This window comes from Ambystoma mexicanum, chromosome 6p (genome assembly GCF_040938575.1).
Source record: "Ambystoma mexicanum isolate Mex_15411 chromosome 6p, UKY_AmexF1_1, whole genome shotgun sequence".
Classification (NCBI taxonomy): Eukaryota; Metazoa; Chordata; class Amphibia; order Caudata; family Ambystomatidae; genus Ambystoma; species Ambystoma mexicanum.
Window position 1 is genome coordinate 874,218,644 of NC_090935.1, and position 12,105 is coordinate 874,230,748.

The 12,105-nt window shown below is 46.5% G+C and overlaps 1 protein-coding gene across 1 annotated transcript in view; it reads right to left on the minus strand.

The window, feature by feature from the left end:
* Positions 1 to 4,397: 4,397 nt before the first annotated feature.
* Positions 4,398 to 12,105, minus strand: part of TMEM232 (transmembrane protein 232) — a 1,143,478-nt gene continuing 1,135,770 nt past the window's right edge. Inside the window, exon 14 of the mRNA XM_069625485.1 lies at positions 4,398 to 4,805. Within this exon, the coding sequence (XP_069481586.1) occupies positions 4,605 to 4,805 (201 nt within the window). The 3' untranslated portion in view covers positions 4,398 to 4,604. The remainder of the gene's footprint in view (positions 4,806 to 12,105) is intronic.

A 12,105-nucleotide genomic window follows, 5' to 3' on the forward strand; every position in this document is an offset into this window, starting at 1 on the left:
CATCCTTAATGTATACTCTAATGGGACCATCTTGGTCCAAGGCCCTCAGGCCAACCTTCACCTCTTTGATAGACAATTCCCGTGGCTCATCAACTACCTTTCCTCTCCTGCTGTCCCCCTCCTCTGTCCTCGGCTACCTTGCCTTCCCCCTCCCTCCCTGCCCCCTCTCGTGCTCCTTCTTCACCTCGGCAGGGCGTACCTCTGATCTGTACCCCTCCCCGAAAGTCCTTCAAGGATGGCAACCTTCTCCAGATTGCCACTCTTAACTCTCGCTCTGCTGTCAAACATTCCACTGATATCTGTCGCCTTCTTGAGGAACTGGACCTTGATGTCCTCGGTCTCACTGTGACATGGTTCACGGCCAGATCTGTCACCAGCTTTGACACACTCCTACCTGATGGCTACAAGATCCTCTCCATGCCCAGGCCCAACCGTGCTGGGTGGGGGGTGTTGCCCTTATCTTCCCTGAGTGGATTCCTGCCACTGTCACTCCTCCTCAGACCTACTCCTCTTTTTAATGCCTTGTCGGCCAACTCTCTCTCTCTCCTAGCTATTCCCTTACTGTGGCTACTAGCTATCGGCCACCCGGTCAAATTTCCTCCTTCCTCTCTGAGTGGGCGGACCTCTCCTCCTCACTCCTGTCCTCAACCACTCAACTCCTCTTTCTTGGAGACTTCAACATCCACCTGGATGCCTCCTGTCCCCCCTCTGGACACTTTCGCGACCTCTGCGACTCTCTTTCACTCTCTATTCTCCCGTCTGGGCCGACTCATTCTGCAGGGCACACTCTTGATGCTCTGATCTCTTCTGACCTTCCCCTCTCTGTCCCTCTCTCCACTTCTCTTTCCTGGAGGGATCACTTTCTCCTATCCTCCCACCTCACCTTCCCCACCCCTCAGGCAAAGCCACCTTCATCACTGGCACCCTCCTTCTCGGTCATCTGACCGATGAAGCGCGTGTCAGTTGAGGCTTTCGCCGCCACCTTCTCACTCCCCCCTCCCCCTTCGGCTGACTTCCTTCCTGACACAGCCCTCTCCACTCTCCACTCTGCTATATCTGATACTCTTGATATCCTTGCCCCTGTCATGAGAATCCGCCTGAAGCCCAAAGCCAAATGTAACTCCTGGTATGACTTGGATCTCGTCACCCTAAAAAGCAAGTGCAGAGTGGCAGAGAGGAAGTGGCGTGCTTTATGTTCATCCTCTGACAAACTGGCCTGCTGCCTGCTCCAAAGGCAATACCGGCTCTCCGTTCTCACCAAGAAGAGAGCCCTTATCCAAGCCTGCATCTCTGCGGCATCTAACAATTCAGCCGAACTCTTTAAAATCTGCAAGGAGCTGGCCAACCCTGCAGCAGTCTCTACCTCTCCTGTCCCCTCCCAGGCCCTCTGCATGGCACTGGCCTCTCACTTCCTTTCAAAAACTCAGTATATCCTGTCCTCACTCTGCTCCTATCACCTCCCTCCCTCTATTCCTTGCTCTTCCTCTGGCCCTCCTGCAGCCACCCCTCCTCCCTCCTTCTCTGCCTTTCCCCTTTTCTCTGCTGACGAGGTTTCCAGACAAGTCTGATCTATGAAAGTCTCGTCAAAACAGGTTCACCCCTGTTCCTCCAAAACTATCAAGGACCACATCGACTCCCTGGCCCCTGCCATGGCTGACTTCTGCAATCACTCCTTCGCCTCTGGAGTCTTCCCATCCCCCCTTAAGCACTCCCTTGTGCACCCTCTTCTTATGAAACCCTCTTCCGACCCCTCCTGCCCGGCTAACTATCGCCCAATCTCCATCACTCCCTTCCTGGGCAAGCTCCTGGAAAACTGGCCATCTCCCAGCTTAATCTCCATGCTGAATATGTTGGTAGTCTTCATGACAATCAGTCTGACTTCAGAGCTGCCAGAAGCACGGAAACTGCTCTCCTGAACATCCGTGAAAACCTGCTCTCGAACCTTGACTCTAACACTCCGTGTGTTCTCAGTTTGCTCGATCTCTCTTCTGCCTTTGATACTGTCAACCATGCCATCCTGCTCAACCATCTCCGTGATAACCTGGGTATCACTGGTCAGGCTCTGGCGTGGCTGACCTCTTTCCTCTCCAATCGACCCTCCCAGGTCCAACTGGAGTCCTTCCTCTCTGACATCTTTTTCTCTACCTGTGGTGTCCCCCAGGGATCTAACCTCTCTCCCTGGCTGTTCAACCAGTATCTGGCACTCCTTGCCCACTGCATCGCCACTCTCTGCCCCAACTTTCAGTGCTATGCGGATGATACCCAGCTCATTTTCAGGCTACCCTCGGCCTCCTCTTCTCCTTCCCGCATCTCTGACTGTCTGCCTGCTATCCAGGAATGGTGTGCCGCCAATGAGCTCTGCCTTAATGTCAGTAAGACTGAGATTCTACTCATCGGCACACCCACTCCCTCCTTCCCTGCAGCTCTCTGGCCGGCCTCTCTTGGCCCTCTTCCTGCTCCTACCAGCAAGGCAAAAAACCTCAGGGTCATCTTCGACTCCACACTCTCCTTCTCTCCTCACATATCTGACGTCTCTAAGAAGTCACACTACCAGCTGCACCTCCTCAGAGGTATTCTTCCTTTCCTCTCCTTCCCCCAGAATCTCACTGTCTCCAGAGCCCTGGTTCTCTCTAAGCTGGACTACTGTAACAGCCTCTATCTAAGTCTGCCTGCCTCTACTCTCCGCCCTCTGCAACTCATCCAGAACAGGACTGCGAGACTTGTCCTTGGCCTCAAGCCCAGGGACCGTATCTCTCCAGGACTGAAATCCCTACACTGGCTCCCAGTGACTGCAAGGATTAAGTTCAAAACCCTCTGCATTGTCCACAAGGCCTTCTGGGGCCAAAATACCTTCAACTCTCTCTTCCTAAATATCTTCCTTCTCGAGCTCTTCGCTCATCCGCCTCCAACTCCCTCAGGGTCAGCCGCTTCTCCAGGCAATGAGTTGGGGGTAGATCTCTCTCTGCGGCAGGGGCCTCCCTCTGGAACAGCCTTCCTACCTCCCTGAAACTTGAGGAGAACCATCTCCAGTTCTGGAAGCACCTCAAAACCTTCCTCTTTGCTTCTGCTTTCTCTCCCCCTCTCCCCTGCTAAATTCCCTACTGAAACTGCACTGAATCTGCAACTGGGCCACTCTCACCGATCTCGGGTCTTGGCCCAGCCACTCTCCCCTTCTACTGCTTCTCTGGCAACCGCTGCACTGCGGGACTGTCTCTGTATCCCTACAGCCCACTTCCCAGCACTTGTCTGCACTTACCTTGCACTTGTCACCAGCTGGCCCTTATTATTTATCTTGTTATTCTACTACCCCTGTACTGCACTTTCCCCTCTCCCTTTCCCCTTGCATGCACTTTTCCCTTCCCCTTTACCCATGCACTTGCGTGATCTGAATGACACCTGGCCTAGTAGGATCATTGTCTGTCTTCCCTTTGTACCCCCCTCCCTGCCTCGTCGCGTCTTGAAACACTTGTGTATAGGGGCGTTACAAATGCCATATCATATCATATCAGGAGGTATTTTTCTGCATGTGATATTGCTTTGTAATACTACATTCTGTAAATACCCTGTAGGCCATAATTTGTCAGGCAGCAAAAGTAGAATTATTGAGACACCATGGGGGCTAATTACAAGTATGGTGGTACGGAAATAATTGGTGCCAGCGGAATTACTGCCACTTTTCCTGCACCGCCATACAATCATGCTGGAGGTAAATCCTCCCACTTTCTACCGAAAATCAGCAAAATCTGTTGAATACCAGTAGAGGTAATTCCACCAGCGGCAATTCCACCAAAAATGCCCCATAGAGTCCAATGGACTCTCAAAAAATGGGAATTAACTCTGCCACTGCCACTTGTAATCTGGCGGTAAATCAACAGAGCAAGTGGCGGTAATTCCGTTGGGTGGTATTCCCATGAATTTAGCAGCGGAATACTGCCCAACTCATAATGAGGCCCCATCTGTTTTACTGTTACTTCAACACTCATATTAACGGCCATAAAAATATAAACAGATGTATAGATACTATAGATAGAGAACTGGATGAGAGAGGCAGATGTGCAATGGTAGAAATCATCAGCATAAAATAGGTTTGTTCAAAATAAGCAACTATACTTCTCATACAAATGCATTTCTTTGGTTGCTGTTGGTGTGGCCAGTTGCCACCCTTTTAACTCACAACATGAATCAAAACTTTTACTTTTCAGCTATTAACTACTAATTACTATTTCATTTCAATTTACTCTGTTGGCAAACAAGAACATGTGTTACATGGTATATGTGTCAGCAGCTGTAGGTTTAAAGGAACTTGCTCACTGTTCCTCTAACAGCTAATTATATCAAAATCAATTCTAAAGAAAAATGTGACTTGCTACAAAAAATAGAAAACACAAGTTGCAGAGTGATCATTTACTTTTCTTTATTTTAATGTCCTGTTATTTTCAAGCACGCTGGTACAGATTAGGCACAGTTGGGCGCTTTTGTTGCAATGCGCACATTTTTTTTATTACTTTGTGCATAAGTCAACAAATGATGTCATTAAAAGTACAATTGCTCTTATACTTGACCCCACTGGCCACGTCACCGTAATTACAAAAGGTTGCATCTCTTTAGCTTGTCGCAGGTCCCCCGTTCGTCTCCTGGTGGGGGACAGAAGAGAGCTCATAGGGTTTGGTTTTCTTTTTCAGCTTTTCCTCCCTTTGTTTCATGATATTTAGGAAGCGCTCCTGCTCCTTTTTCTCTTTTTCCAATAGTGCCTTCTGGCATAGATCTTCTTCCTCTTCAATTTGTTTATCCAGGTGTTTACTCCACTGTTGGAAAAAAAGCAACCGTTTGGTTTCCGGCAAATGGCATGAGGGAATTCAACATCAAATAACAACGTAGTACCAGTAGACTGGGTTTAACATAGGCACCAAGGTGAGCTCCTGGACCTTTTCACCAAGAACCTAATTTAGCATTTCTCAGAATGCAGTTACAAATATGGACCTGTAACTAATGCAGATTTTAGTGGAATGTCCCATCAGTAAATAAGGGCTGGAAATCACACCTATAAATGTTTTAATGCATTCCAGCAACGTTAAAATAAGGTCTACATGTATGATATGATATGATATGATATGGTATTTGTAACGCGCCTATACACAAGTGTACAGGTCAGACCACTGATGGAGCACTCTCCACTAAATGTGTTCACCAGGATTCTCCCTATCCCTGCAATGAACCCAGGTATGGATCTCTGGGAGTGATCCTGGCATGGATCCATGGGAAAGATCCCTGGGAAGTGCTAATTCCTGAAGATCACCACAAGTGAAAGCGAATCTCAGCATTCTACCAGCCATCTGTGGAGCCACAGGCATCCATTTGCTGGGGAGAAACGACTCCAGTTATCATTTCTGCCACGTCATTCCTTAGTCTGCCAAAATTGCCACACGTGAGGATCAATTATGCTGTAATACCACATTCCAAGGCCACTGGCAGGTCACTCTGGGCTTTAATAAGGGCCAACCCAGGAAACCAACTTGTATTTAAACTTTTTGTAATTATTTGAAGAAAATGGATGTCAATTTCGATCAGAAATTACTTACAATAATACATTTACAGATGGTGAAGGCATTTACCCAAATCGTCCTTGTACAATAACACAAGGATGAGAACAAGTGGTGAGCCGGTTTAAGAAGTTGTAAAAAAGTGGGACATATACCAGGGATAAAACAAAACAAGCAAAGAAATTATGCATAACAAAACATGTGATTAACAACGTTAATATTAACCTAATGGGGCAAGTTCTTCAAACTAAAAAGTATTATAATATAGATAAACAAAATTACTTTAGTAAGCATCACTGGAGTCAGTGGTGGGGACATGTAGGAGGGATGGGGGAGAGGGCAGGGGATCTCCCTCTTTAGCAAACAAGTGAAGTTAAAGCCGAGCTTTGCATTAACCCACAATTGGGCTGGCTTTGATTTTGATGGCAAGAGGGTTCAATTGGATGGGGAGATTAGGGAGAAAGAGCGGATGCAAGACGAGGCACAGGGAGTGCATGGACAGTGAGGTTGCGTGCAGCGGAGAATCGGAAGGAACAGGATGATGAGTAAACAGAGATATAATCAGACAGGTACTGAGGAGCAAGACCAGTGAAAGCTTTGTAGACCAGGAGAAGGAATTTGAAAAGGGAGCAGTTTTGCATGGAGAGCCAACCAGTATGTTGTCGGTTAATAGAAGCAGCAGAGGGTCTGGGTAGATTGTCGAGAGTTCAGGTAGCAAAGTTGAGGACTTTATCTAGAGGGAGGAAGGAGTCAAAAAGAAGGCCAAGGAGTAGGCTCGAGCAACAGTAGGATAGAGATTACAATTTTCATAGTATGGTTAAAAAGAAAAGAATGGATTTTCTGAATGTTGAAGAGGTTAGTACGAGCAGCAGAGCCAGTTTTTGTGATAAGTTGTTGCAGTTAGAGGTCCCTTTCAAAGAGGGCCCCAAGATGGCAAGCCTTAGACAAGAGAGCAAAAATAACAGGTGGGGAGGAGATATGAGAGGGGAGTGGATGCATGGCATTGGAAGCCGGACGAAGATGACTTCCATTTTTAAAGAGTTCAGAATGAGGCAGAAGAGAGCCAACCATTGAAAAATTGCAGTGAGACAGTTGGTAATCAACTCCAAGATAGCTGGGGCGAGGGAGGGAAAGGAGAAAAACTATGAGTGTCATCAGCCAAAATATGATAGTGAAAGTTAAAGGATGAGATAAGTCTTCCTAAGGCAGAGGTATAGAGGGTGGAGAGCAGAGATCCAAAGACTGATCCTTGGGAGACACCGACAGGGATGGGGTGGGGTCTGAGGTTTGCGGGTTCCAGTCGATTTTAATGGATCAATGTTCCAGCTAGGCGGTGATCCAGGTAAGAGCAGATTTGCAAAAACCCTCGGTCCTGGAGAGGAAGGAGAGATTAATGGCCGACAGTATTGAAAGAAGCAGCGAGGTCTAAAAGGATGAGTCTAGAAGAGCGTTTGAAGTGGTGAGCAACAGACAAATAGTTGAAGACATGCATGAGTGTGGTCTCTGTGGAGTGTTTACTATGGAAGACAGAACATAGTGGATCTCCAAGGCCATTATCCACAAGGTACTTAGTGATCTAGATGAAGATCACCCACTCAAGGACCATTGAATAATGGGGAATGTGGGAAACTGGGCAACAGTTTGTTGGGGCATTTGAGTCAGCTGAGGGTTTCTACAACAGGGATAAGACCTGGAGGATAGCTCAGGGACAACACATTTGTCTTGGAAGCAAGACAACACAGAGTAACACAGGTTTGAATCTCGGCCCAGTGCTTAGAGAGTGGTCTTTGGTATTAAGCACATTATAAAAGATTAATTAATTAAGACAGTTACAAATTTGAATGAGATATGGAAGAAACCAGCAGACAGTGACAGAGGTTAAAGAGCACAGACTGTGACCACGTCTTTGACCATTTCGGGAGAAAAAGGTGCAAGATGGATTGGAGCTGCAAAGGATGAAGGCTAATTCACTAGGGGAGATGTAGTGGTGAGATGGAGGACAGAAGGAGGGTTGGAGAAGGAGAGAGAAGATGGCTGTGGAAGTGTCATGATTGTTAGAGATTTTAGAGGAAAGGTAATAAGCAAAGTCATTAGCAGAAAAGGAGGAGAGGATGACAATTGGCCTGGGTTGTGTGAGCAAAGCTTAGAGGGTATTTGAAAGTTTTCAAGGGTGATTATGATTGGAGGAGATCAGGCATGTGAAGTAGGAGTGTTTGGCAGAGTCCAGTGAGGAGGTGAGGGCAACAAGGCAATTTGTGTAGGCTAGGAGGAGGGTAGAGGTTCATAATTTGTGCCAGAGTCGTAGGACATGGCACATGTTTGTTTTAATGGTTTGAATTTGAAGGTGATGCAAGGCTAAGACTGCGGACAAGACAATGTGTATGTGTGAGCAGGATAGTGTTGGCCACATTGAGTCATAAGTGCATAGTACAAGTCAGAAACAGCATGGTCAATGGAATAGACAAGACAGAGGTATCACATCATCAAGGTAAGGGGCAAGAGAGACCTGCCTGAATTTCCTCCTGGTCATTGAGGAAGGGGAGATGAGGAGTAGAAAGTGGAGGGACAAATATGTTTGAGTGAACAATGGAGTGATCAGAGAGAGAGGGGTCAATGGAGAGGTCAGAGGAGAAAAGGTAATTAGAAAGAAACATGAGGCTCAATGAGTTCTTACCACAGTGGTTAGGCTGTTTTCAGAGCGAGTAGTCAGATTGGAGGGAGTTAGGTTTAAGGCAGGTAGATGAGGAGGGCTTAGGAAGGTTAATATCCCCTAGCATGACATGATACCAGTAAGAAGGTGGAAGGTTCAGATGAGGGAAAAGGGAGTGGAGAGGACCAGGGGGTTGATAGAAAGCCAGAAGAGTGAGAGTGGTAGGATGAAGGTATTTAATAGTGACATATTCAAAAGAGGAAGAGGTGATGTCAGATGGAGCAGAGAGGCAGTGTTGAGGGCCTTGTTGATAAGGAACCCCCACACAACCATCCTTCCCAACAGATCAGGGAGAGTGGGAGAAGGTAGCAGAGCTAGTGTGGAAAGTTAGTGGTGTAGCAGAGTCATCAGAGGATATCCAGGTGTAGCAGAGTCATCAGAGGAGATCCAGGTTTATTTGATTGCAAGAAGGGAAAGTTGTGGCTGATAAGAGGCAAGGTGGTCTGTGATGGAGGAATACTTACTGCAGAGGGATTGTGCATTCCAGAGGCCAATTGAAATAGTGATAGGAAGTGGGGTAGAGGAGAAGGTGTTGTGCAGTAGGTTAGGGGTATGGATGAGGTTGGCGATCCTGGAAGATAAGGGTGGGTTTGCAGTGGGGAAGGCGGGAGATGGGGAGGCTGGAAAGTGAATCAGAAGTTAGACCAAAGGCGAAGAGAGTGTAGAGGAATGGAGTGAAGTCAAGGTGCATGATGAAGGGTAGTTGAAATATGCAACCAAAGACAATGAAGAAAGGGTACAAACAGAGAAAGTGTAGGTGTGTGAGTGGAAAAGAAAGGATGAGACGCTGGTGTAGTATGGGGCCCCATCACACCAAGTCTAGGGGGGAGGCCCAGCCCTGTCCTCCGTCATGATGGTGAAGGCTGGGCTAGGGCTCGCAGCTTATGAGGGGTTGGAGCTGAACGTGACATGTGGCACGTGTCACATGCCACGTTCAGCTCCATCTATGTGGTATGGGTTAGTGAGTGGGGAGTGAATGAGTAGGAATGTTATAGTGTGTGTTTGATGTTCTGGGTGGGTGTTTGGATGTGAGAGAAGGTGTATGAGTGAGTGACTGGTGGTTGAATGGGTGTGCATGTGATAGTGTGTGTTTGAATGTTCAGAGTCCGTGGGTGCATATCTGTTTAGAGAATGCAGTGTGAGTGGATGTGAGAAAAGTTGTGGGTGAGTGAATGGTGGGTGAATGAGTAGGAATGTGACTGTGTATGTGTGAGTGAATGTCTGGGTGGATGGGTGGGTGCCTGTGAGGAGGATGCAGTGTGAATGAATGTGAGGGAAGATGTATGGATGAGTGACTGGTGGGTGAAAGGGGATGACTGAGAGTGTGTGTGTGTGTAAGACCCTGGGAGGCTGGGGATCACTAGAGCATTTTTGACACATCCATGATTCCCTTGGCATGTTTTACTGGTATTTTCGGGCAAAGCCAGGTTCATGTGTGTTCTTACATAGCTAGACTGGCGTTTTGGTGCAGCCAGTCTATCCATCGCTTACTGTGGCATGACATTTATTGCTGGGTATCTTTGATAAAGCTAGCATGATAAGTAGTATGACATTGCTAGACTGACGTTTTGGTGTAGTGGTATAGCTATTTCATACTGTATCATGAGTTTTTTTTTTATTAACTAAGCATCTGTGATGAAACACGTGTGATAAGTGTTCTTATGAGTCTAAACTGGCCTATATTGGAACCTTTTTGGACATGTTTTCTTTTTATGGCATGTCACTGACCAAACCAACAGGAGTATATTCTTACATAGGAATACTGGCATATATTGGCAGAGCCAGCTTTGTAAATAATGCAGACATTATACTATAAAAAACATGTCAAAGTGAACATGAGTATGTTATTATGTGGGAATACTAGCATATGTTGGTGGGGCCAGCATGGAAATGTATGGGCACAGTCAGCAAGTACCATATGTTATACTGGCATATGTTGCAGGGAAATACATTGGGAAATGTGCCTGTGCACGTTTGGTGAATTGCATCTATTGTATTCTTTCATGAGTTACCCTACAATACCGAATGATAACTTCCTGGCCGTTTACCCATTTTTTCACAGACAGCGTGCTGTATAATGTACCATTTTAACCCATTATTCAAAAGATTTTCTATGAGGAGGGGGAGGAATCTCCCCTGACCCCCCCCCCCCCAAACTAATTTTTCTTGGTTCAGGGTCCCTTGCTACGCTTGGGCACAATCACATACTTATGGCAAATATTTACAACCTCCAATAAAACAACTCACCAGCCACCAATGGTGGCTGGTATATTTGGGGCCCCGGCACCAACCTCTTCTTTCTAGGATAGGTAAAACATTTAATCTTTGATTAAAAAACATATTTACATCTTTCACCTGGAGTAATGTGTGCCTCTGCAGCAGCATATTCATCATGGTCATTCCAAATACATGGAAGTCTGGGCAGGCCTGAAGTGTGGAGTGTCCCGTGCTTTATTAAGGAGCTTAGGGGGGCCCTCAGCATGGCTCACAGGGTGAATGAATGGCTTATAAGATGCAGGTATAAGTTCTAAATTGGGGCTATAGGTAGCCAAAAGACAGTTAACAGGTCCAAAACCACCTGTCCTGCTCCTGTGATTTATCAGAAGCTCTACAGTGAAAGTAAAGTCAGTGGGTGGAAGGATGCCTATGTGTGGAAGCAGGAGTCTGGTAAAGGGTGGGGTTGGCAACGTTCTTGTTTCAGCAGAGGTTCTGCCCTTGGCCCTTTGCAGCCCTAAAAGGCCCAAACAGGGATATACCATTGATGCATTTGTCTGAATGCATGGCCTGACATTTTGGTACTTTCTTTATTAAACACAAAATATTATTCATTAGTCATCAGTGCGTCAAAAATGAAGATACATCCTCTGTCCAAAACTAATCTGACCTGTCCCTGCCAATATCAAAACTAACTTAGGCACAGGTGAATGACTTCCTTCAACTGTTATCGATTCTTCAGAAAGTTACTTTTAGTAACTTGTTCCTAGGTAGTTCTTAGAAACTACTTTGATCATATTTTGGGCTCTTTTATTCTGTCTTCATTAGGACATGAACCATTATACCCATAATGATTCTTAACTCTCTCCATGAATCCATCTGTACTGAGATGAGTATGCATCCTCTCACAAAGATTCTCATTCTTCTTATGTAACTTCCTCACTGGGACAAGTACGACAAACTCCTTTGTTATTCTCGTTATACCTCATGAGTCTCCTGCCTTCCCTGTTACCTTTTTCTCCTAGGGTCAGCATCACCGGGCCTGGGTTCAGGATGGGATCCTTTCTTTGGTTTGTCAGGTTGGCTACCTCCTTTCCGGTGCACTTCTCTCCTTCATTACACTCATTCTGTGTCGTGGTCGGTTAAGTGGTTTCAGCATCGTTGTTGGACTTAGAAGTCCATCGACTGTCAGGCACGCCACCACCTCGGACGTGGTTCCTTCTCTGAGGTTGCCTTCCCTCCGTTTCTCTCGCTTCAAGTCTTCCCCATGTACCGTTTCCACGCTCGTTTCCCTCTGGTCTGGGGAACTGCAAGTCCTGGTCTCATTCAGGTTTCATTACACAGCTGACTTAAACCCCCCCGGCTTCTCTTCCATTCCGGAATCCTCCTTGATTTATGAAGTGTGTCTTCCTCGGTGGAGCAACATGGTCCTTTTTTTCCGTTGTCTGAGTACTCTGTATGATTTGCATGATCTTCTTCTTCTCAGTATTAAACCAATACTGCTTTTCAGATTGACTTAGACTTTCTGTATGGCCATAACAAACATCAGCTTGTTCTTCTGATCCGCTTTGGTTAGAAGTTGTTAGTGAAGGATAACAGACAAGTAATTTAGGGAGTACCTCATTGGAATGGGGGTCCTTA